The 27,852-nt window shown below is 41.4% G+C and overlaps 2 protein-coding genes across 2 annotated transcripts in view; both read left to right on the top strand.

Annotated features, from left to right (window-relative positions):
- Positions 1-27,852, top strand: part of LOC136441410 (zinc finger protein 436-like) — a 410,847-nt gene that overhangs the window by 164,966 nt on the left and 218,029 nt on the right. The gene's annotated exons all lie outside the window — the stretch shown is intronic.
- Positions 26,117-27,521, top strand: LOC136441419 (polycystin-1-like protein 2). The gene is made up of 3 exons (XM_066437702.1): positions 26,117-26,302; positions 26,523-26,753; positions 27,286-27,521. Exons 1-3 carry the CDS (start codon positions 26,141-26,143, stop codon positions 27,514-27,516), a joined length of 624 nt encoding a protein of 207 aa, XP_066293799.1. The 5' UTR covers positions 26,117-26,140; the 3' UTR covers positions 27,517-27,521.

The raw sequence follows: 27,852 nt of genomic DNA, 5'->3' as shown, positions 1-27,852 counted from the left end.
AAGAATCCGAACGGATCCGGGACCGTATATTTCTTGGCAGGCTCATGAGCATCCAAATATTGGGACTCAAGGTACCACTTACACAACTTGTGTAAGGACGTACTTATACACAACTCAAATATGCAAGTGGTACATTGAGTCCCAATATTTGGATGCCCATGAGCCTGCCTAGAAATATACGGCCCCGAATCCGTACGGATTCTTCCGGATCTTAGGTTCCGGATCACGTCAGGATACATCAGGAACCGAGGGCATTTCGTGCTTTGTCACATTATGCATAAATGTAGATTGCAACTTAGAATTCTAAATCTTTGTTTTTCAGTGTGTCAGCCGGTATTACCGGCATTCGGCGTAACACTTCCACTTTCAACTTCTTGACTACAACTTTTGCTTATGCTCCATTATTTCCAGGCAATATGACTAGATTTTAACGAGTACTCAAAGTATCTTATTGATCCTAAGATATCCAATTCAATACAGCAGCACATGAAAAAAGTATTAAACTGCCTCTAGCTATGTGTGATAGGTTACCTATGAGAACGTGTGAAGTGGTTTTCAACATACAAAAGAAACTTCCAGATAATACAATGCTTGTGTAAAACTGTAGTTTTTAGTTTACTTTCTGTACAGACAAGGACGACGTGGCACTGCACCGAAGTTTTAATAACTTATATCAACAGTGCCAGGTACAGAGAACAAAAAACGTATTGCACCTGGGAGCAGTGAGGAAAGTCGTGTGAATTGACTTTTCAAAGGGCACAAGATCGTTTGCGTCCGGGGATTCGAACCCGAGACCGCTGGGTTCTTGGTCGAACGACCTGCCGTTACGCCACACGACCCCAACTGTAGTTGGCGTGTAAAGTTTTCAGCAAACGTACGAAAGGCCTGAATAAATTTGCTCTAAGAGTTGTTGTTGTGTTTTTTTTTTCAGACGTAAATATAGCACAAGGAAAACCGACCCAACAGTCAAGTGGCAACCGTGACCCGAACTTCGCTGTGGACGGCAACCGCGGCACGGACATACATAATGACGGTTGCACTCACACGGACGAATCGACTACGGACCCGTGGTGGCACGTGGATCTCCAGAGCTCTCGGGCCATCAGCCATGTGACCATCGTCAACCGAGGAGACTGCTGTTCGGAGAGAATCAACCCCTTCAAGGTTCACGTCAGCAGAGATGCCGACATCCTGTCTAGCCCAACTTGTGGAGGTAATTACAATTTCTTTAAAATCAAATGTCATTCATTCATGCAAACATACATACGAGGGGTGATCAATAAGTTCTAGGCCTCACCCAGAAATAAGGTGCACAACTTAAATATCGAGAAATAATCTTAAAGCACAAGGGCTTTTATGAATGTCTACCAAATTCAAGTCATTGTGATCATTAATTTGCAGGCGACACCCAGTAACGTTAAATGAGGTAGAAGGATAGAAACATGGACACTTGAGATGCGACTTGAGGTGTGCGATCCAACTTGCTCTGCTGAAAGTCAGATACCCGCTTCTTTTTAGATAAAATACGAAGGAAATGTTCATCTAACATTTTAACAAGGATTTCGAAAATGTTATGCCGATTCATGGCCTGAGGAACTCAACCCACACAGCTCTGATCACAGTTAAACCTTGTTTTTCTCGCCACCTACCTACAGGTTTTCAAATGGACGTCAACTGAAAACGTCATGACCACAATAATTTGAAATTTTTTGGATATTGCTATAATACGTCGTACTAAATAATAATGCCACGAAATGTGAGTTGTGTACTTTATTTCTGGGTAAGGCCGAGGACCTATTGATCACCCCTCGTACATCGTGGCATCCGCAGTATAAATGCATGTACATGTATGCCAAGAGTTATCATAAGTTCCAGGACACACATACGTTACATACACACACACGCACACACTGCGTCCTTTTCCCCAGGTGCATGGCTGGCAGGGAAATCGTCGTGGGTTGTGAACTCCACCGGCAATCTGTGGGTCAACAACGGAGTGACGTATGATGCCGCAAAAGCCTTGGATGGCAACACTGGCACCTACTGGAACCCAACGGGTATGGGTCAGTACTTCAACAACTGGTACATCGTACTGGACCTCTCAGCGTCCCAAACACTGACCCGCATCGCAGTCAACAACTACGGAGACACCATCCATGACATCGCATCCTTCACGTTGCTACAGTCGCCGTCTGGGAGTCCGTACAACTGGGAGGACGTAATGACCGTTACTAACGTGCAGGGAGGGACGGACCAGCGCCAGGAGTTCGGCGGTTTCCAGGCAACGGCGAGGTTTTGGAAATTCGTGGTCACTCGGACGCATTCGGGTTACCAGGCTTATCTGAGAGAACTGAACCTCCACGGAATATCATCAGGTAAGGGAACATCATCCAAGGTTTCCGTGTATCAGTACCTTATATTATGTTAATTATTGGTGACGATGTATTACGCTGAAATGGGGTATGAGAGTCAAGAATCAAACGTTGCGTATTTCATAACACACATGACGTAAATATAGCTTTGAGTTCATTTTTGGGCACGGAATTGATGCCTTCGACTTTTATCTCTAAGATTTTTGTGTTGAGCAAAGAAGTTACCCCCGCCTACTTGTCGTTAAACTTTCTATTTATATTCTGCAAAACTTCTAAAAAGCCTCTAGAGATTTGTTTGATGTTTTATACCCACTGCTTCTATAATGTTTAGATTCTTAAAGAAAGTTTTTTTAATTCAAATCTTTTTATTTGCCTTTAGTAAAAAAACAAAGGCAATGTGGCACTGCACTCAAATTGATGATTTATTCTAACAGTACCACATATAATAAAAGGAATAGTCTTGCTAAAGTAAGTGATATAATAACAATGGTAATATTGAACAATTAACATAGTGCGCCAACATCCTATCATGGAGTCATGCAGCAATGTGACCTTTATATCTGCTTGGCGGAAGTGTGCAATCAGTCAAACATAGCTAGAAGCGCTTCTATCGTGTCTTCAATGTAACTTTGAGTTATAAGTCGCAGAATGGGGTGTTGAGACTTCTATATCTGCTAGACGGACGTTTGTATCTGAGAAGGTTTAATTCTGGTTTACTGAAATAACTGGATAGATGATCCTTTCAATGTCTCGTAGGCAGACATTTTCATGTGTAAAGATGCCGCAATTATCACCTTTTTGACGTTTACAGGTGAGCACAGTTTCGCCGCGGGGCAGACTGAGATGACAGTCACATGCGGAGGGATACGGGGACGGTACGTCGGGGTGCACCTTCCCGGAAGCGACAGGACTCTTTCACAGTGTGAAGTGGAGGTCTTCCAGGTTTCAGGTAGGTCACTGAGAAGTTCTTTGCCGCGTCACACAACAGGAAAATAGAACGAGTCTCCGATCTCAAAGCGACATTTTCGGCAGCAATGCGGCAGGTGTTCTCTTGATCACTGCGCGACTTTTCAATAAGGTCGTTCGCACTTCCGCGTGGGCATGTGCAGCGACTGGAATTGTTGGTATTATGTAAAAGGTAAAGGTAAGGAAAATGCCTGTTTGACATAAACAAAACACGACGGGACATTGCCATACAAATCCTGAAAATGGTCAAGACGAGGAATGTACAAGTCATGGGCCTAATTCTTTCTCATATTTCCCATCATTCCTGTCGCTGGGCACGCGTACTCGGAAGTGTGAACGAGCTTGTATATTTCGTACTTTACTGTCGTTTTGATGTTACACCCAGCTGGATGGACGGTCATCCAGAGGAGAACAGACGGGTCGGTGGAGTTTGCGACAAAGACCTTTTCCGAGTACGAACAGGGGTTCGGCAACCTGGCAGAGGAATTCTGGCTCGGCTTGGACAAACTTCATCGGATGACCTCTCAGGTGAATGAAATTTTCAAAATATCTATTCGATGCCATTATATACATAGCAATCACAAGCCATGGAACCGCATAGATAAGAGTATGTGTTGGAAGTATATGAAAAGTATTTGATGACAATCTTTGGTAATTATAATATTTTAAAATTTTACCTTTCTTATTTAGTCGGTTGTTTTAAGAAAGCTGAAAGTCTGGGATCAACGTTTTATTGGGTTTTTTTTTACGAAATCGCACATCACAAAGTAAGTTAAGATCCTCCCACAACATAAGGCGTATGGGGAGCGAGGTGACCATCTCCGTTTCATAGCCTGGGGCCACACTGTGGTGCAATCACTGTTGCAGGGGGCTAGTCCACTGGCAGTGGAGTGTGTTTAACTTCCATGCTGTTTCAGAAGTATGTACCATTTTTATAAAGTCTTTGGTATGACTCAATGCGCCTCTTGTCCAGAGGTGTCTGACCCGGGCGCGAACTCAGGCCTTCGGGTTCAAGTAATTTGAACCAGATGTGGTAAGTGACAGAAGAGCAGACCACTACATCACAGAGACACCCCAAAACCACAAATGTGACCTTGAAAGCTGACCACACATAAACTACAGGCTGTACATTTAGAATATGTCGAGTATTTGTCGGTTTATGTTTATGGGCGCGTGTACTTATACCGTTATTCGTCGTTTGCTGTGCAGAAAGGGTACAGTCTCAGGGTCGACCTCACTGACTGGGACGGTTCCACGGTCTACGCGGAATACAGCAGCTTCAGCGTAGGGAGCGCTGCTGACAAATACAGGTCAGCTTTTTCTAAAGGATCATTTTACCAATAAATCTTCATTTCAGGTTCTGCATAATTTATTATACGACCATTATGTAACATGTATCTGAGCCAAATTAGGTTATGTGGCGAATTAGATCACGGCACGAAAAACGATATTTACGGATGCTTAAACTGTATTCAACGTCGACGTCTTTTCCCTCTTTACGCATCCATACGCCTCTTCTACGAGTACCTAAATATGATCGTTACGTGGTTTTTGCCGTGGGCGCGGATATATCCGTAATTTCTGTTTTTCCCGTAGCAGTCCAAAGATATCGTAAATGATGATTAAAAAACGTTTAGATGGTGATGGTGATGACGATGACGATGACGATGATGATGATGATGATGATCAGTCGGTGATCAGTTGATGATCAAACTAGTGATGATCAGTCGATGTATCTTGTTTCATGATCCAGACTGTCGATCTCCGGATACACCGGTACCGCCGGTGACGGCATCACGAAACCGGGAAACAACGGACGGTACAGCGCAGACGGCGCGATGTTCAGCACTCAGGATCAGGACAACGACGGGAATGTCAACAACTGCGCCACATTGTAAGAGTAACTAAATCCCCCCTCTCACTGGACCCGCGGCACGCTGGCGGCGTCGCTGCGTCCTAAACTGGATTTCTAGTAGCAGCACACTGTATTTCGCCGCGACCCCCGGAGTCTGTGAAGTAGCGGTAAAGCATAGTGCGCCCTAGCTAAACCTTGAACCGTGTGTAAAAACGTTGACGTGAATGCCAGCGAGGCACGAACTTCACTGTATGGCAATATAATAAGTGGGCTTTAAGATCGTACGAATGAGATTGTGAGTTTTCCCATTTGGCGTATAAATGCGCGTGACCTTTGCAGCTGCCTGCCGAGGTGAGTCGGCTGCAGTTCTATATGACCCCGCGTGACCCCATATCAAAGTGGCCGTGAAATTGTTATGAAACCATAACTTTTTGTTGTTTTCAGTTATTTTGTAGATCGTACCCTCGACTTCAACATATTCGTTTGTCATGATTTTGTAGGGTACCCTACTATGATTTTATCCACGTCGATGTTGGTTACTTTATGGTCCTTAACTATAGAAACCCCCAGAGGTTGAAAACTGTGTTCTGCTACCTTGTGTTGCCATTGACTTCATAATGGGAATATCACTCAAAACGTACAAGTATGACCACAAGACAACAAAACACAGAAAGCTTAAAAAGATCCGTTTTTTTCGATGAAATTCGTTGAATGCTTTGTCAATTCGATCGACCGCAACGACGCCGCCAGCTTGCTGCGGGTCCAATGAGAGGGGGTGGGGGGTGGGGGTGGATATCCTAACAATATTAGCTTTGTACATGCACTTACCAACATCTCTTTACCACCACTATCAGCGACTATAGGGGTCAGGTTCGAAATAATATTGATATTGTCATTTTCTGAGATGTTTACAAATGAGAACGTTCTACCAACTGGTCAATATATGGACATTAGATAAATAATGTCCCGTTAAATCGGGTGAATATGGGAATATGACGACCTTTAATATTAAATAGAGTCAACGACATCTGGCGATATGATAATGAGACATATATCGGAATATTTTTAGTTGGAGTATATTTTCCATTATGTGATTTATCAACTGAAATTAGTGGAATTTGGGTACTACAAGTTCGTTGGCAATGAAGAAATAAGCTAAGATTCTGTGAACAACCAAACCTGCGCCAGTAAATAACACACTGATCGTGGAAACGGAAAAACTTTAAACATACGGATAGGTATATTACTCCTATGTTACTGCTCTGTATTATAATTTCCTAATGTTTATATCATGGAAATTCAATGTTCTTACTTGACCAATCAATTTGTTCTGTAAGTATGCCTAATAGTTTAATCATTTTATGTTTTTTTCCATTATTCATAATCTGTACCCCTATGGAAATCAGCCTTTCTTTGACTGATGAGACTACCCATGTGTTTTAAGGGGAATAAAAAATAAATGAATACATAATATACAGATAATTGCAAACCTGTGACGTCGAGCGGCGTAACGGCTAGAACACAGTCGGCCGTCAAACAAGGGGACCCGAGTTTGATCCCGGCTTGCCCCCAGACATATTTGGACATGCGTCCGGACGATTTGTCCTTGGGAAAGGCACTTAACACAAATTTCCTCACTTAGCTTCGGTTAGGGACGTCCCTCGGACGTTACATGGAGGTCCCGTGTTTGGGGAGAGCCACACACCTCGCACGTTAAAGAACCCACCACATTTCGAAAAAGAGTAGGAGCATACCCCGATGTTTGATGGTCCGAAACTTACAGTCTGGTCTGGGATGATATTTTGAAAAAAATGATAGTCACCTGTTATGTCAATTCTTCCACAAATGTGGTAAATATGAATAAATAAACCTGTTTTTGTCTTCTGATCAGCTACGAGAGTGGAGGCTGGTGGTGGCCCGATGGTTGCGGGGAGGTTTACTTGAACGGGCCGTACAAAACCGCCTGTAACTCCACCAGTCACCCCGGCTACAGCATTGAGACTTGCCGTGGCAAGGGGATGAACTGGCTAGATTGGAAGGTCGGTGTCTCCCTGAAGCACTCAAGAATCATGATGAGGCCGAAAGACTTCGGTAAGGAGTTTTTTTCTGTATAAAAGACTCATTTTTTACACAACCAAGTGATTTATTAAACCGACGTTTCAGTGACCATCTGTCACCTTCATCAAGACGATTCTGAATGATTCACTTAGCATGAAAGTTTATCTGTGCTGATGGAATTCATTATTAACGAGACTAAACTTTTCTTCCAACACTACAAAAGAAATTGGGACTTACCCCAAATTTTCGGTTGACTCCATTAACCCTGTTCACGGAATGACCCTACTACTGCAACGTGACGTCAGTGACACGTGATCGCAGCAGTGGGTCTTACGTGCCAGATAACTTGTGCCTCCTCCCGTCTCTGTTCAAGGTAGGTTTGTGGGCTCTGATGTAGGTTGCCTCCTTTACTCCTCTTGCGACGAAATCCGGTTCCGAATCAAATTTTTCACTCCTTCTAACGATATTGAGTGTCCCGGAGACTCGATGTGGATGTGTTAGGATACTTCTGAGTTCACAGTGCTCGGGTGCCTGTGTTCTTGGAACCTGGATGATTCACATTACACTGCAGCACAGGTGTCGCTGCTTATAGATGCGTTCCCAAAAGCAAAGTATTTACATATATACACTGTTACAGTGAACGGCATCCACAATGCGGTCCCAAACGCACAGAAATGTAACACATACTTAATTATCAAGCAATAAAAAATGCAATAATTAAACCTCTACCTCTTGAAAATGCGGTCCCCAACATGACTGAGTTGAATTAATTACTTACTTGGTTGTGTAAAAAAGGGTCTTTTTATTCAGCGACTTACCAACCTGATGAAACTATTCATGGAATGAGTTTTTTTGTTCTTTGGTCCCCTTTCCGTTAGACGGTGATTAAAGCGCGACCGTACAGCGACCAAAACTGGATTCGTTTGACCCTTAATTTCATAATTTGATGATGCAAGATTTTGATACATATGGTGCTTGATTCAAAAGACACCAAAACACCAAAAACGTTCTTTATCGATTATATTTCTTGAGTGCTTCGTGGTCACCGCCCTAGCAGAATGGGGGGTGTAACTAAACTCTGAAGGATCTAGGAACCTATAGAAAGTTAAACCAACGAAAATGTCTTAAAGAACTTAAAAGACAGAATGAGTAAGTAAAGTTTGTAAGTAAAGTTTATTGCACAACAAATGTAACGGGTACAATGTATGGCAAGTTCGTAGACAGTACAAAATGTCAATACATATATGTCTTTGCTTATTAACAATGCTATTGAATTCTACCAAACTTAAGTCTAAACACTACGGTATACAATAAGAGTAATACAAAATACATATGTGGAACTATGTTACATGATACACAGGAAACATCAATTGTTTGCATCAGAGATCAATCGATTTCTTTTTAGAAAAGAGGTAGATATGTATTGGCCTATGTACAAGGAAATTGCGTCAGGACATGACATAAGTAAATTGAACGTTTCTGGGCTTGTCTTAGATGGTAAGGTTATGTTTGCATTGCGGGTGATAACATTCATAAGTGTCTGTCTCTCTTCAATGTACGTGGGACATTTTAAAAGAAAGTGGAATTCATCTTCAACAGTATGTTTGCAGGTAGGACATCGTATCTGAGTGGCTGGTACATTATTATGACGACCTTTTTCTATTTCTAAACAGTGTGCGCTAATTCGCAGTTTGGTTATGTTCGCAACAAATGATTTATTTTGGATTGAGGAAAGGTACTTCTCAAATGTGAAGTCAGTTTTGAATTTAGAATAGGTTTGCAGCTTGCTGTAACTTATAATCTCCTGCCTCCAGCCAGAAACAAACGTGTCCTTCAGGCGTTCTTTGAACACGTTACCAAAATGCTTGGCGTCAACTCTTGGGTCAAGCCAAACATTTTGGAAGCCGTGTCGGCATAATATATCTCGCACATGAACGGCCCAGTCCTGCTCCTGTTCTACAGCAACATGATAAGCTTTTTTAACTATTCTGTCATTAGGAAGGTTTTGTAGTCTAATCCAATATTTAACAAGCTGTGTCCGGGCTTCTATATACAGTGGAAATGTGCCGAGTTCACCCCTTACGGCGGCATTAACGGAACTTCTGGGAACTTGAAGTAGCGTTTTACAGTAATTGAGGAGAACATACTCTAGATCGGACACTTCATAAAATGATTTGGGATGATTCAACCATACATTTTGGTTAGCTAGTAGTTTTGATTGGTACAAAATGTTTAATTTATCATTATATTTCTTAAAGCGAACTAGAACAGGACGAGGCGACGACACATCACATTTCTTTCCAATTCGTGCAACCTTGAGGAGGTGTACATTTGTGCCCAATATCGGTGAAAATATATCATATATTGTTTCCCTTATGTTTTCAGCGGGACTTTCCTGTATACCGTTGAGAATCAAATCCCTATAGCTACATTGAGTTACATACAGCACTGGAGAGCAAATTTTAAACGATTAATGATAATTTATAGACTGAGAGATGATAACGATGGGGATAATGATAATGATGTGTAGTACAAAGGATACTATTGTAGTGAGTAGATCATTTAGTTGTGCAAGGGGTAGGCCATAGGCAGTAAATGAACTACATCATTCTCCTCTTTTCTTAGTAGAGATATAGTCTAGGCGATTGGTGCAAAAATTGTTCAAATTATGGTAAAAGCATGAAACTTGGCATAAGTGTTACATACAACAATAGAAACAATTCAATGCTTAGAAGAGTGGAGACCGCTCTGGACAAGCTTACCAAAAGCTGTGGACTCATGCACCGAGCTCCTGAAGTGTAAATGCAGAACTTTGTGCTCCACTTGTAAATGTGCAAGAGCACAGCTAAAATGCACCGTGTATTGCGGTTGTAGGGGGGAGTGCAACAATGTGTAAATCATCCTGTATCCTGTACATATGTATTAGCTTGTTAACATTGTTATTATATGCATTTTTTCTGCATATTGTATAAAACCTAGCTGTTAAAATATGATGATTAGGGATATAATGTAACTACATTAGGGATTCTATTCATCTAGACTTGTAAATAGTTAAAACAATTCAAGTGAATGACTTTTCAATATATGACTTCATTTGTCAACAAGTATGCATGAGATTGACATCGAGATACGGATACTATGTATCTACATTAAGGATACTATGTATGTACATTAAGGATACTAAGTATCAATTTATAAGTAACTAGAAAGGCAACATTTGCGGGAGCAAATGCAACATGTTTCGCCCATTTCCCTCCCCATGCAAAAAGCGACTGTGGCATAGAGGCTAACGTTTGTTGTATGTCTGCAATGTTGGTATTTGAATGAATAATTGAAATTCGATGTACTTAGTATTTATCCTAGTTGGTTTCGTATTAAAAGAGTAAATTATGTTTACTTCAAGTAAATGTAGGACCGATAATGCAATATGGCGCTGGCATGACACTGTTAATATATGCAAAAAGGTGACCAACAAAACTTCGCCATCAAGCCGACTATCTGGTAACGTTACCACAAACAAAACAAGTTGCAGACGATTCACGGTGTGTGGTGAAATCTTCGTCTTTTTTAAACAAGTGCGAGTGGTTGCGATGAAAATACTATTTTTTAGTTCAACGCTACGCCACACATTTTGTTTAATGCGCTATCGATCAGCGCCGATATTCAAGACTTTCCCGCGGCCCGATAGTGTAGACATGTAACAGGGGGTTACGCAAGGAGGTTGAAAATTCTTAGGTTTACGTCATTTTTAGCCAAAAACTTTAAACAATTACTCGAAGCAAGGGCCTCCTGGCTCAAGGTAAATTTTCATGCACTTCACAACTCTCTATTGTTATTGTTAATGTTATTGTCAACGTCTCGACACGGGGTGTTTCCTAAGGTGGGAAACTTTGGACATTTTGTGTGCACTATTGTGCGCACTGCACTGGTGTCCAATCTTGGAGACACAGGTAGAAAATTAGTGTACATAGCGAGGAGATGTCAGGTTTCACCATAGTGTCCAAGCTTACAAACTTGTGGAAATCTTTGTTTCCATGCAGTGTTAAAAAAAAAAACACCCAGTGTGTCGAAAAATACCACCAGAAAAGCTTTGAACCTTCTCAATTGCACTTAACTTCAGTAGGACACAACAATAACAACACAAGGATGTGAGCCAGGGAGCAGTGAAGTTGTGCCTGCACCAGTAGTGCCCCTAATTAAATTGACTATTTAAACCAATCAGGTTGAGCTTGATAAATCTGCGCTCTCTCATTGGCTAACCGAATTAGTCCACCCGGCCAGATGAATAAAGATTTGACCAATAGGTCAGTGACCCCATATGAGGAAAATAGCCGGTCTTCTTCCCAAAACACCCTCTAAAATCGTATTTCGAAGTGTTGTATGCCGAAAGTGCGAATGGGATTCTTTAAATATTTGTTCAATGTACCACCATAGCAAATTTCAGGTCATTTGGATGTATTTCCAGAGCACAGGGGGCCAAAATGTACGTTTTGGGGCAGAAAAACCTCAATAAAATCACTTTCAAGGTCAACATCGAAAAAATTAAAAAAGACTCCCAGGGTATTTACCCACTCTACCTGTATACCAAATTTCAGCTCAGTTGGTCCAGGGACGACCGAGCTGAGTCGATTTCAAGATTTGACAGGAGAAAGAAACCATACGAACACAATATGTTGCGCCCAACAGTATGTTGGGCTCAACATAATAAAAAAGAGCCTCTCTTTTAACCCTATCCAGACTGGGCTTTTTTGGGATATCTAGGACTGGGGGGGGGGGGCTCTTTCGGCCCCCCCCTCATAACTTCTGAACGGTATGATGTATCCTTCCCAAATTTGTAGGGAGTCATGTTCATGTAAAGTTTTATGATTCCTAGAATTTTGGTGACGTCATGACGTAATATGACGTAATTATGACGTAATTTATGTGATTTTATGGGCTTAATAGGGAATTCCCGTAATATCCAAATATATTAAACAAAATAGTATGTATTGTTGATTTTAAGGAATACCAAGACTTGATACGTAAATCGTAACTACGTTGACGTCAAAATGACGTCATTAAATGACGTCACGTGTTGTTAGCGACCCCTTGGGATCCGCCATCTTGGATCGGCCATTTTGAAATTTTCATAAATCCTTTTTTTCCACTTATTACCCCAAAAAGCACTAAAAATAGACTAGAAACGTTAATCTAAATGTTTCTGGTAAAGAAAATGCCACGTAGTGACGATTTTGAAGGCGAAAAAGCCTGTTGATACCTAAAATAGTGTGATGGTCCGCCATCTTGGATTTAGACCAATTACGTCATCAAATTAGCATAAATTATAAATATTTAATCATGAAAGTTACATATAATTACATGTGATGGTACACATGTAGGAAAACTAGTGTAGTTGAGCAATGAAACCTGAGAAATATCACTGTTTTAAGAAAATCAGTGATTTTTGCATAAAATGCATTTCAGAAACCCGTTGCCATGGCAACACAAAAAATGATAAACTTATACAATTTTCATAATATTGTTGCCAACTAAATTTTAGGAAAAGTCACCAAGTTTGGTAGTCCTAGCGTATGTCGTTCGGCATTTATACGATGTCAAAGTTGGCGCGGGCACTTTTAGCCCCCCCCCCCAGTCTGGATAGGGTTAAGAGGTTTTTCCTTTTTCCACTTACTGTGTATGTGCACATGTATTGTAAAGTGCTCCCATTAAACAGCTGAACTTTTTTCTTTGTACTTTGTACGTAATGATACAATGTATATTCCTATTTCATAGAAGCCAAGAAAATGATTTTTTTTTGTGGGAAATGTTTGAAAAAGCCAATGTCTTTAAATAGAAGTATGGAAATTCCAACAAGTATAGCGTAGCCAGTGAAAGATCCTAAACTGTATGTGCATAACGAATTCCAACATTGTTTGATAAGATAAGACATGCTTATCGTATTAAAACACCGGAAAATCGACATTTTTGGTTAAAAGTAGCAAAAAAAGTATTTTGATTTAAATGATGATAATTAAATCAACAACTGAAATTTGGTGCTTTCAAGAGAGGATCATAAGATTTATTTTGAAGCAAGTTTTTTTTTTGTTATTGACTTGCTATTAGTCCGAAAGTACACGAAAATAGACATTTTTAGTCAAAAATTGCCCCCTAACGCCCTTTTACAAAAAAAATTGTACTGTCCCTGACCTACTATTCACACAGCATTATATGAAGAGCTACTAGTTGCATATTTTTGCCAAATTTTAGTCTTCTAGAGTAAAGTATCATGGCACAGAAGCGAGAAATGTAGCTATTTCTTAGGGGAAATTGGTTTCCTAGCAACCGTTGCTAAGAAACATTATTTTCGAATGGGCTCCACCCTTGAAAATATTAAGTACATACTCAGGGTTCACCATACCACGTTTCATGCTTTTACCACAATTTGAACAATTCTACCTATATTTTGTACCAATCGCCTAGACTATAAGGGGTTTTTTGCATGTACTAGAAGTGGATGACCTTTTTCTTTACCATATATTGCTGTTAGAATGGCCAAAGAGACGGCTTTACAGTCTTGGAAGATGTGGATCCAGTTTCGCCCTACCTGACGGCAAGCCGGCAGAATGCGACGCTACGGGCACCATTAACGGATTACCGTGCTGTTCCGCCGCCGGACATTGTGGGAAAACATTGGCGCACTGTACATACTCTAGCTGCGTGGACTATCGTCCTATCGTGGGTACGTCTGATGATTCCACCTACGATTCTCCTCATCATCCATAGAAAATATGCAATAATTGAATAAGATAGGCTTTACATTTTTCTCAGGAGAATGCGAACTTATCATGTCTCATTTTCACGCAAACGCAAATGAGGTAGATGCAGTTTCGATTTTTTTCTCAGTGTGTAATTTGTCAGTGCATTAATTTTCTAGCAAAGTGACCAAATCATTTCTCGTAGACTTTTTCGTTTTGTCCAAAACAAATTGAAAATGACTTCCACTTTGTCATGGAGTGCTCTAGAAAGGCTGTCTTGCGAAGGAAGTTATTCACATTCCTTTGCTTAATACACGAGAGTCATGACACTCGATATCATAAGATGATTTGACTATATTTTTAGATGTGACAACTCTCACAAAGCAAAAATAGGTAAAAACATAAAATATTGCTTTATTATTAGTAAAGATACGGAACCATGTTTAGTCCAACCTGACATAACATTACGGATTTACTTATTTTAGGTAACATTGCTTAGCTAGTAGAATTTGAATGATCATTCTGTATTTCTATATTGTAGTTTGTATGTGACCGTACGAAAGTTGCTGTACTTTTTTGTGGTCCTTTTGTTGCGTCAATAATTCGTCTGTGTTTTCGCAGACCTTGACGAGTGTGAATCCACAAACCACGGGTGCGAACATGTCTGCACCAACTTCATGGTCGGTGGATACGAGTGTTCCTGCAGACTGGGGTATACTTTAAAACCTGACAACAAGACATGCAAAGGTGAGTGGGCCACGAGGACATTGTTTTCAACAATTTGGTTGTGGTTCGATTCGGGTCTTGAGCTGGGATAAAGCTAAGAACGTGTGTGTGTGTGTGTGTGTGTGTGTGTGTGTGTGTGTGTGTGTGTGTGTGTGTGTGTGTGTGTGTGTGCGTGTGTTTCCATATGTGTGTGTGTGTGTTTGCAAATGTGTGTGTGCGCGTCCACGGACAAGGGCCCGCTACGGCCCCACGCGCCTTGGTGCGTATGCCGGCGATTTCGCGATGTCCTACATGGAACATCCGCCACTCAACAGCTGCAGCTGCAGCTGCATTTTCTTCTTCGATAATTTACAAACTTTACAGCATAAATATGGGTCGCAAAGACGTATTTTATATCTGATGCGTGACACGGCCCTATTAGACTGTAAATTAGGATCTTCGTGAACTCCTTTTCCACACCTGCGACGCCAGGTAAAACATTAAAGACTCCATCCGTCACACATGACGCTAATAACAGGTCATGTACCATCTAAGGGTGTGATTTCCGTGATGCATAACCGCTATTATAGGTGAAATATTTCCGCCAGGGGTGTTATTTGGAAAGTTATACTCTATTATCAATATTCCCAGTCAGTAAGAAGAATCAGAATGTCAAGAACCAAACGTTTTGGCTGTATAAGGGTGCAATTTTCTTGAATACATACTGCTTTTAGATGAAATGTTCCCGTCATGGGTGTTATTTGGAAAGTTATACTCTATCAAGTGGCCTCGCTGTCAGCAAGAAGAATAGAGATTTGAAAAGTTAAGGGCCAAAATTGGTCGATGCATAAAGGTGCAATTTCCGTGAATCTATATTGCTTTTATAGATGAAATATTTCCGTCATGGGTGTTATTTTGAAAGCTATACTCAATCATACAAGTGACTTTGCTGTCTGCAAAAATAATTGCAATGTCCAGGGCAAAAGGAGACATAGGGGTACCATTTGGTTTGCGTAAATACATACCGCGCTTTTAGATCAAAAATATTTTCGTCATAGGTGCTATCCTAAAAGCTATATTTAATCATGCAAGTGATGTTGCTGTCAGCGAGAGGGATTCAATTGAAATGTCAAGTGCTTAAAGTGGTCCATGCGTAAATGTGTTATCATCGTAAATACATATGGCTTTCAGATTGAATATTTCCGCCAAGGTTGTTAGTTTGAAAGGTATACTGCATTATCCAAGTATCCTTCCTGTCAGCGAGAAGAATTGAAATATCAAGGGCGAAAAGTGCCATAGGGGTACAATTTGGTTTGCGTGAATACGTACCGCGGTTTGAGATGAAATGTTTCCGTCATAGGTGCTATTCTGAAAGCTATATTCAATCATACAAGTGATATTGCTGTCATCGAGAAGAATACAATTGAAATGTCAAGGGCCAAAAGTGGTCGATGCATAAAGTTGTAATAATCGTAAATACATACCGCTTTTAGATGAACTTTTTCCGCCGGGGGTGCTATTTTGAAAGCTATACTACATCAAAGTGGCCTTGCTGTCATCGAGAAGAAATGGAACTAAATTTCAAATTGCTTTGACCCATAAATTGGCCAAGAACAAGTGGCCTTACTGTCATCGAAAAGAATTGAAATGTCAAGGGACAGGTTTTTACAGCACATCGACAAAGAAAGTGGTTGTCCTCGAGGGACACGTTTATTGTCTGTGATTTCTGTATTGCACGTCTCCAAAAATGTCCTTTATAGAATGTCAAGGACCAGATCATTAAGCGTGAAAGGCTCTAGTTATTATGATCTTTCGCTACAAAGATATGTCCATACTTCAAAACATAGCGACATTATGAACATTTTAAAGTGTAACAGTGGAAGCTTCATACATTAGACTTGTAGTGTACCGTTGTATATCGATTGAAAATACATGTCAAGATGTAACCACCTGTACGTACTTCCTGTTTGTACTTGTTTTTAAATGGATGTGGGTAGCTACATGTAAACTACGCACAAAAGTTTTTGAAAATTTACTTTGGTTGATCACATTTTTTTGTTGTTTCTTGATCGATTCCAATGCATTATATATCGCTGGAACGCCTGTGTAGTTTCCTTTCCTATGATACCCAACTCATTATAATTGCAATCTCATGGAGCGAGCACCAGGCCTTCTTACGTGAGTGGGTTGTAGAAAAAAAGTGCCCAAATTTCCATGTTAGTGTCAAACACTCAGCGCAGCGCCAAACCAATTTGTGGTGGTGTTGTCCACATCGTGAATGGAACAGTGTGTGGAGGAATGATATGTTCACAGCTACAGATAAGAGTAGATTTATTTATACTGTTGGATGGGTAAATGAAAGTGTGGGCAACGAGGAGAACCCTACGCTAACTGTTGCACAGATAGACTGATTGATTGTTTTGTTGGAGTCAGTGTCATAGTGTGGGGCAGTACAACGTTAACTGCCAGAGGAAAACCAGGCTAATCATCCTAAGCAACCACGATGACACCTTTCTCAATCCAGTCACATTTCCAAGATCCTTACCTCTGCAATATATAAGATCTGCAAGATGATGGTGCACGTCCATACAGAATGAGAGTCACAAGGATGCAGGAATACAGAGGATAGAATGGCCCTCCTGCAGCCCAGATCTGAACACAGTCTCAGACTCTGTGACCACTGATCAGCTTGGGCGAGCTGTGCATGCGAGAATGATCAACAGAACAACACTGGTCGACCTGCGACGACTCCTCGTGGAAAAATAGCCAGGGACCGCGTAACAAAACTGGTGACAATTATGAGGAGGATGTGCCTGGCTGTGGTGACAGTGCATGGCTTGTATACTCAGTATTAAGCCACCTTCATCATAACTGAGGCTCCTTTACGCTTTTTTTTGGTTTGGATGAAGACTATCCTTGGCTTTCATATTAATGTGTTTTGTTGATTTAAGTTTCATATTACCCTCGTACACAAGCCACTTGCTACCAGCAAAAGAAAAAAAAATGAATTGAGCGTTTGGCATTAGTAGGGTAATCTGGGCACTTTTTTATGTGGCCTGCTCGCATAGGCAGGTCTGGTGCTCGTTGCATTAATTTACAACCATATTAAGTTTGGTATCATTGGAAAGAAAATCACAGAAGGTTTGTAATCATATATAAATCATTGAAATTGATCAAGAGATAACGGAGAGATGATCGACCAAAGATAAGTTTCCAAACTTTTGTACAGATCGCTTCACCATTGTCGTCCGTGGTGGCATTCATTAACATGCTGGAAGTTCCGAAGTTGCGGGTCACTTATAATACCCCGCACTTGGGATCTAGGAACTACCGAGGATCCAGTTAGCCCGGCATTGGGGTTAAAGGACGACCGCGTATCTTAGCCCAACCGAGCGAGCCCGTGCGAGCGTACAGATCGCGTCACCATTGTCGTCTGTGGTGGCATTCATGAACATGCTGGAAGTTCCGAAGTTGCGGTTCACTTATGTTACCTCGTACTTCGGATGTATATATTTACACATTCTAAGGTTTTAATTAGCTCCTGGGAGACTTCAATGATTGTGATGATTCATACAACATATGGACAGTTGTAAGTTAAGATGAATATGAATTTTGTCTTGTCTATTTGTGTTTCAAAGCCCCAGAGTGGACGTCCTCAAACGGCGCCAGCTATCTCCCCGTTCCCGGACAACGATTTTCCTGGAACGCTGCGGAGGAAGCGTGCGGTTCTTTCGGGGCACACCTTGCCTCCATTTCCGGCAGCGAGGAGAACGACTTCCTGTCGGAAATGATGACGGCAAAGGATGTCGGGAGCTATTGGATCGGTCTGAACGGCAGTCAACGGGTACGCCAAATACTTGCGTCATCAGGTTATTCCGATGGATCCCATTGTTTGTTTGTTTGTTTATTCATTTAACCAGGATGGAGGCCTAGGACTATCGGGCTAATATAATGTTATATGTATTTATCAGATGCTTTCACATTTCGTGAGGCGTTATTTGACTTAAAACGCTACGTTTATGATCACTGTTTCAAAATGTCTAATCTCTCCCTCAAAGAATGGGACTTTAAAATGGACAGATGGCTCCGATGTGAACTGGACGAGCCCACATCCAAACGGGGGAGATTTTGAGAACTGTGTTACGGTTGAAGGTATGAAATGATTCAAACTTTACTGATAGCTCAATCCAGAATTTGGTTCATAGTTGCAGCGTTCATACCAAATCTGCTTGTGTTTCGTAATATACTATATTGATAAATTGTAAGGTAGATGGATAGGTAGGTACGTAAGGTACCCCGATAAGATAGAATGGACTTCGAGGAAGGAACAACGATTGGTAGATAGCTAGATAGATGTTATATTGTAATATGGGTAGACCGATAAAAGGATAGACCCACACACCTTAAATCACATCTCAATTAATGAAAATGACGATGACCTGCCCTAGAACTTTAACATGGATTCAGATACGTTATTCTATTTGTATCGAGGTCACATGCTGGTGCCGAATGGCAACCACCCAGACCCTTGCAAAAGTTCCACAAAGAGCAAATGTGGAGCAAATATGTATCTGTTGTGTATTATGCGGTTGTAAACCCTGCAGCAATTCAGCCATTGCACGGGTAATTTCTGACCAATAAACCAATATCATTTTAGCAACGTGTGGACCATCGACGTATCACCAATTCCTCAATACTGACTGTGCGGGAACTCCCATATCCAGCCATGCTAACGTCCTGCTAGACTTCTGTGCGAATGCTTGCTGTGCAGACTCGACATGCCTGTCGTTCCGATACAACACCGATTCCAGCTGTTTTCTGAAGAATAGGCTCTGTTCTACCGAGGAGATGGTGACTGCCTTGAATGGCCACATGTATGATCCAATTGATTTACCAGGTTGGTGCGGTTTTACAGGTTTGGATCCATTGGCATTGGCATGTGTGGTGGCCGCCATCTTGAATTGTGACGAATTGTAACGCCACAGGGTCGCCATGTTGGATGTTACCATTTCATTGGGAGGGGTATTTTTTAGGTCGCTAATGTTGGTTGTGACCATTTTGAGGGAGGGATTTTTTTTCTTCCTAGTTTTCAAGCAGATTTTCTGTGGAAAAATCATAGCGTTCTCTCTTTTTTTAACAAATGAGCACACAACTATCACATATTCAACTCAAATGAAAAAAATACATATTCATACAAGACTCTGTAATCGTTAAATCAACATAGCAAACCTGAAGTATATGTAGCACAAATACTTAAATCTAGTTGTACATAAAACCAGTTTACGTCATACTAAATCTGGACAAACACATCTGTACACTCCGATGTGCCATTACAATGATAACGGTTATATATTTTTTATGTATTTATTTATATATTCATTTATTTATTGGTTCAGCATGTACATGCCAGGGTCGCCTAACTAGCCGGAGGCTATTACTAAGGGCGAACCCATGTGCTGTAGGTTTTGAACTACTAAGACCGGGAACGACCCCTACTCGTTTCGATAATTGCAGTGGGTTCTTTAACGTGCTCGAGGTGTGGCTCTCCTCGAACTTGGGACCTCCATTTAACGTCCTGTCCGAGGGACGTCCCTAACCGAACCTAGGTACTCATTCACACTTGAGTGAAGTGAGGAAAGTCGTGTAATGATAACGGCTATTAGAGAGTTGCAGTAAACATTCATGATGTGTCACACAACCACTTTCAAAATTATAGGGATATGGTTTGTTCTCATTTTTTCAGTCTGGATGGAAGCCCCGTGTTCTACTGAAAAACCCTTCGTCTGCAAAAAGACAATAGGTTGGTTGGTATTTTGTTGTTGTTGTTGTTTTGGTTGTCTAGGTGCTTCCTTGCTAACCTGTCCTCTCCGGTGCCTCAAAGCTCAGGTGCTTTGCTCATGCGTGTTTATGATGTTTTCTCAGTGCTCTTTGTCGATCCTTCCAGTTGTTTCCACATATTTGGAGAAGGCTTTGTAGAACATTTCGTTTGTTTTCTCCCCCAGATCCTTTCTCGTTCCAGCTAAGGCTGTTAGGTCGACTGTTCTATCTTCCTCTTGTATGTTGCATACTTCATGTATGTTGTCTACTTCATACTTGGTATTTTCTTTACTTTTGTGCTCCTGTGACTTTTGATTTAAATTGTGATTACTTTTATCATCACTGTACTAATCTCAACTGTCTTGATCTGATTCACGTAATCTATGTTACTGTACAACTGTACATTCTGCTGACTGATGTACTTCAATCTCTTTCCATGCAATGCACACAGACCTAGAGGTGAGCACCAGGCATTTCGTGAACCGTATTTCAGACACGATCAGGCTAATTAGATTATTATAATACAATGCTAAACTTTCTTCCGACACTAAGGTATTCACGGATCGAATTTTCGACGACCACTGTCGCCTTCTTAATGACCAATCACTGCCGAACGTAAAGTCGCGAGAGTCACAGACACGTGACTTTATTATTATTGATTATTAATTAGATTAATGTTTGTTTATTCGGTGTTGTATGTGTCAGATATGGTCAAAGCTGTTGTCTCTCCTATCTGATTAGGACCCCGGAGCCCTCGCCAGCTACCTGACGTCCCTCCCAGAAGTGCTCACGGATAAGGTACGTCACATTCAACCACCCATCCGTTGCTTGTGAGGTTCTTGCCATTCTATATCTCCCGGAATGGATTGCCAAAACATCAAAGATAACTTTTAGTACCGACCATCGCAAATATAACGTGTTACGTCCTGCAAACATTTCCGTAAGTCATAAAATTGCTGCTGTGGATCCCAAATACTGTTTCTTTGAAAAACTAAAGCTGTCGTTTTTAATGCCTAACCACTGTTGTAACAACGCTGCGGGTTTTGTGTATGTCCGGCCATTGCTTAGGTTTGCAGCAAAAACACAGACAAAGCAACATGGAAAGTGTTTGGCTTTCGTTGATGATAGAGGAATGTTTTATTTTGGACAGGAACTTCTTGCCGTGTCCAAAAGTCTTTCCAACGCCGTTGGATCCTCTAACAACCTGACGGCAAATCAGACCGGCAAGCTTCTGGATTCAGCCGTTGGAGCGTTTCTGCGGATCAACGCAACAACTGTGAGCGAGGAGGCCAAGGTATTACTCTGTCATTATATCAATGTCTGAAGATAGAAAATATGCTGCTATACAATCAATAAAGTCCATACAAACATTTATGTCATACCTGGTTCCCGAAAAAGTTCGATATGTGTGTTCCTGACCGTGTGATGATAATTTTCCGTATCACACCGGGTTCTAGACTTGTATCACACGGGCTTCCACAGAATATCTAGAATGTATTTCAAGTGCGCCGGTTGCGCGGCCGTCGAAAATCCGAATACCTAATTCGGAGGTTGGAATCAATATTGTTACAGTTTTTTGCTCCAGGACACAAAGTTCCCTTAACTTCTGGTGCATTCCGCATCAATGTGTATGATTTATTGGGTGGGTTTGACACAGATGAAATACAACACGGTGTATTCCACATCACCCTCGGTCCCAGCCCTCTCGCGGGTCAGATCGCCCTCCGGCCTACTGCCGTCGGGCGATCCTACCCGCGGTCGGGCTGGTGCTTCGGCTGATACGGAATACCCCGTGTTGTATTCTATATGTTTCAAAATCATGCCGCAAATAGAAAACTAAATTCAAATGATGGGCTTTCTTTTCGCAGAGCTAAACAAGTAATCATTTAGCGAATATTCTTACCATTTCTTACCATGTAAACTGTTGTCAAATTACCGTTCAAATTTTATAAGATATGCAGGGCAGTTTTGATAATGTCATATCAATGTAGCTGACAACTAGCATATGGAACTTCATATATGTATATCCATGTGTTGCTACAAAAGCTTGGAGTTGCCGAGTCTCTGAACGATCTGGCGACAGCAGGGTTCGGTGCCGAGCTGCAGAACGGCACACAGGCAGCAACCATGGCCGCCGGTAGGTCTCTAAAGTTATGCTACATGGAAACGTTTTCAAGATGAAGGAATGAATCACATCATATGATTATGCTTGCAATGTAGCATAAAGCTAATACCAATGCGTTTCTTAACCAATCGAAAGGAAAAAAGTAACAAGACAATGTGTTGATGCATCACAACTGGAAAATGAAGATTAAAACTAACATTCAAATACTAATATATATATATATACAACATTCAGGTTGGGTAGTCCTGGATACAGGAGAAAGTATAATATAAGAATTATGAATTGCACATTGAAGGGTAGATGCATAGAAAAGTTAAGTTAAATTGAACCGCTTGTTATCGACAATATAACGCAAATGTCTACTGATGAAGGAGAACGTTTGCGTTTGCTCTTTGTAGGTACGTTATCCGTGATTCTGAATTTGGCGCCCGAGAACAAGACCAACTCACCCCTGAGTAAAACACTGGACAAGGTGAGCTTACAACCATTGTTAACGGTCGTGGAACACTTATGCAATAGATAATGCATACATCTTTTCATGTTAGTTTTAATTATGTAATTGGTATATATGGCGAATAATTCTCAATCATAGATTTTAATATGTCGATGAAAGTCGTTTGTTGTAATGTTTATATGAGAAAAAATATAGGAGATGCAATTGTTGTTCCTTTCGACAAGACAATGCCAATTTCTTCCGATAGAAATCATGCTAGCATAAAAGTGTGATCTTTATCAATTGTTACATACATGCAAAAAATACACTTCTGTACTGTTGTTCTGAAGGTATTTCAGTCTTCAATGGCAGGATTAGACATGGCCAGGAACGTCTCTGATCCAAATCTTGCTGAAGACCTGGGCAACAACTTTCTGTCAGCGGTTAAAGTGTTCGGTACTGGTAGTGATCCGGATGCGCAAGTAAGAGTCAAGCCCTTCCACTATTTGTTTAGATAGTTGTGGATCTACATTAAACTCAATCTCTTCCACTCTTTGTTTTGTATGACGTCATACGAGTAACATGTTTCAGCTCGCAGTTGCTGGCGCAGTAGAGAGTTTGTCCACCGCCTTGGCTAACACGGGAGGCAATGACACGGACAGCAACGCCACCGTCGCCATGGCAACAGGTTAACACTTTTGTGTAGTAGTAGTAGTAGTAGTAGTAGTAGTAGTAGTAGTAGCAGTAGTAGGAGTAGTAGAGGTAGTAGTAGCAGTACCAGTAGCAGTACTAGTAGTAGCATCAGAAGTAGCATCAGTAGTAGTAGTAGTAGTAGTAGTGGTAGTGATAGAAGTAGTAGCAGTAGTAGTAGTAGTAGTAGTTGTAGTGGTGGTGGTGGTTGTAGTTATTGTAATAGTAGTAGTAGTAGGTCAGCCGACCCAGTATATATATAAATGTAATAATCAATGCTATCGATCAAACAAACTAGAACTGAAGTAAATTACATCTAGCTGTTGATGGTAAACAAAAGAAATGACGAGCTGTCGGAAATTATCATTTGATTTTCGTTTTCCAGGCTTTCTTGGAACTTTAGACACCCTCTTAACACCGGAGCCAGTCAAGGCAAACGGACCCAAACCGTCTCCAGATAAGGTGAGAGATAACTTTTTTTCTAGTTACACCGAATCTCGTACAATGCTTTCTTGACTTACACGTTTACCATTCACTCCATTCATAACGTCTTTGTGATTGAAGATAGCAGCGTTTCGATATTTAAATCTTCATCACATTTCAATGAAGAAAAAGGACCTATGTATAATTACTGATGATGTTAAATGTGCTTATATACCCCCAACTAAATGCCTAATTAGCCTAATATCGTTTACGCTATGCTAGAAACGGGCCATAACCCAGAAATGTGCAGAGGCAGTAAAGAACCTAGGGAACATGCTGTCCAACGGTCTACCGGAGAACTCCACGGAGAAGGTTGAGGTAAGCCAGGGAGGCTTAACCGTGGCGGCCCAGGGAATAGACAAGAGTGACGTCGAGAAGCCGATGACTGCCGGGCGTAGTTCGATAAAACTACCGACGGGGTTTCTGGACTTGGTACCGGAGCCGGCAGATACATTCGGTACTGAGGAAAGGGAGAAGAGCCGAATTGTGGTTCAGGTATTTTTTTTAATGTTGTTCATCTCAACAATTAATTGTATTTCTTAGTAGCGCATATATAGGTCAAATTTCTTTGCTGTTTCCGTAGCATGCTAGCAGAGTATATTTATACAGGGAGGTTGCTAGTCCTTCAATTTAACGTGCTCGAGGCACCTCCTCGAACGCGGACCCTAATATTACGTCCTTCCGAAAGACGGGTGCAGACCAAATCGTGGTTTCCTATCCCTGGATTTGAACTGGGGTCTCCAAGTTACCAAGCAAGTTGAGCTATCCAGGGACATCCCTGTACCATGTACCTGATACCATAAATAAGTTGCAGTTTCGTCTATAAATGGTTTTATGACTTCGTATGGCTCTCCTAAGCTTGTAACTCAAGTGAGGTTTTCTTATTAAAACCTCCATCAAACTAGTTATGTCCCCGTCGATAAAGGATAGACATCGAGGTAATAAGATACGCGAGGTAAAAGTTACTAAAGCAACTGAGTAGATTTTGGAAACTGTCGGACGTTTTAGGTACCATGCATCCACTACCTTTTGTCGGTGACTGATATAAGTTATGTTTCAGTATGAATTGTTTTATTCAATGAAATTCACGGAAGAATTAAGGACGCTATTGATGGACTTTTGATGATATTCTACATTATCGGCCTTTGACGTTATTTGGGAGAAACACCGTTTGAGTCCAAAGGGTCTATCTTCAGGACAAGTTGAGTTTGTTTGGCTCGTCCTTTGTGAATGGAATGCATAGCCTCTACCAGGCTCCGCGGATGGCTGGAAAAATGGTAGAAATTAGCCAAATAGAATGAATAGTATGCTGAGGGAGTCGGCTACGGAGAGAGGGTCCAATATGCTCTCCGTACCCGACTCTCTTAGCATACTATTCACTCTATTTGGCCAATTTCTACTATTTTTCCAGCCATCCGCGGAGCCTGGTAGTGGCTAGTGATTGCAATCAATTTTGGTTGAGTACAGGTGGTCCTCTATGACAAGAATCCGTACGTCTGGAACTCGACCGGAAAAACCAGCGTCGAATCCTCTGTCCTCGACATCGTCATCAAGAGAATGCCCGGAAACCACGTCATCAAGATGACGTCACTTCCGAGCGACTTCGTCATCGCTCTACCACAAGAGGTCGAGGATCTATCCTTCAGGTATTTTCACGTCAACGACACGAAGACTCTATACGACATCAAGTATCACATCATCAACATCACCAGTGACGCTGAGGTGCTCACCATAGCTGTTGTCCCTAACATTCCTGGAGCAAAACTCACCCTATACCTTCGTTACGATACATTCCCTACTCACGATGCATCTAATATGACCGCCACAGTTACAAGGGCAAAGAACACTAGTCGTGAACTGGACAGTAGTTCTGTTGGCTCGTTCTCGTTCTTCTTCACTAACATGAGCCAACTGTCGACGCTGTACTTGGGAGTGTACTTGAATGAGAGTGACAGCGGTGTTCCTATTGGCGAGAGTGGCTATGGATACTACCTTAGCGTACGGGGTCTGAGCTGCAGTTTTTGGAACGAGCGCTTGGAGATATGGCAAGGCGAAGGTTGTAAGGTATGTACGTTTTCAGTTGCCCTGTCTTAACTTGTGCAATATTTAGGAAATACAATTTAACCATAGACGTTTGCTATGTATCACAAAGTTTCACGAAAAAAAAACAGATACATCTGGTAGCTTTTTATCAGCATATCTTTAACTTTAATGGTCCCTTAGTCATATTGATTTATGTACTGATTGATTGATTGATTGATTGATTGATTGATTGACACACCAGGTTAGCACAGACTCCAGCCCAGAGACGTCAGTTTGCCTGTGCGACCATCTGACAGCCTTTGGTGCCAGTTTCATGACTCCTCCCAACTCAATCGACTTCAACACCATCTGGGGCAAGTTCGCCAATCTGGGCAAGAACCCTGGAGTCTTCAGCACAGTTTGGGTCTTCATAGGACTGTATTTCATTGGTCTGATATTTGCAAGGCGCGCAGACAAAAGAGATGCCATACAGGTAAGAACGCTGTACGGAGCTTTGAACTTCACCGTGTCTTCTTTTGCATTAAATGGCAAGTGATAAAACTGTTAAAGAATACAGTTTTGTCATCGCTCTCCTCCTTAAACAAGATATCGATGTTTTCATTATTTATATCCGAATCAGGTTATTGATACTGAGAGGTACTCGCTGTTAGATATCTTGAAGCAAACTTTACAGTTAGATATACTTGGATGTATATATATATAACAACATGGAACCTGCAAAACCGTAGCACGTAGCACGATCATGTAGAAAATTGCCATAAAGCCTACACATGTATCTACGCTAAAAAGTCGTTCACGCTTCCGAGAACGCATGCGCAGCGACATGCATTGCGGGTATATGTCAAACGTGAAGGCCCCTGAGACATAAACGAAATACGTCTAGACAATGTTATACAAATTGAGACTGGTCGAAACGAGAACTGTTTCCAACTCATGGGCCCTCACCTTTGACCTTGCACATGCGTACTCGAAATCGTGAACGACCTTATTGCCTCATTTCTCAGGCCGCTGTCTTTCCTCTACCAGACAACCAACCGAAGCACACCCATGCCTACCTGCTATCGGTGTTCACCGGCTCCCAGCCCGGGTCTGGCACGGACTCCAAGGTGGTGTTCATGGTGACTGCCGAGAACGGAGACACGGGTGTAAGGGCTCTGGGCAACCAACCAAAGGTAGAAAATCCAGACTTTATGCTTTCAATCTTTCTTGGTCATGAACTTGAAAGGAAAGACTGATTGAGGCTGTGATTCGTCTACGATAGCATTGGAATACAATGTATCATCATCTTTATGATATATGGCAAAGTAGTAGATAAGCTGGAACGTTCAGATAACGTTGAGTAGTAGTAGTAGTTGTTGTTGTAGTAGTAGTAGTAGTAGTAGTAGCAGCAGTAGTAGTAGTAATAGTAGTAGTAACGTTGAGTCCCAAGCAAAAAGAAAAATATTCTAAACGTTTCGGAGATTCAGCGCATAGGGCTCTTTACCATTGTCAATGAATGACCACATGGACGAAACAAAATATGTCCTTTGTGGCTTTTCAATAAAAAGGTATTATCATTGAAACCCTTAGCA

Source organism: Branchiostoma lanceolatum, chromosome 9 (genome assembly GCF_035083965.1).
Source record: "Branchiostoma lanceolatum isolate klBraLanc5 chromosome 9, klBraLanc5.hap2, whole genome shotgun sequence".
Lineage (NCBI taxonomy): Eukaryota > Metazoa > Chordata > Leptocardii > Amphioxiformes > Branchiostomatidae > Branchiostoma > Branchiostoma lanceolatum.
Note: the sequence above shows the minus strand (reverse complement) of the source record. Positions and strands in the feature narration are given on the sequence as shown.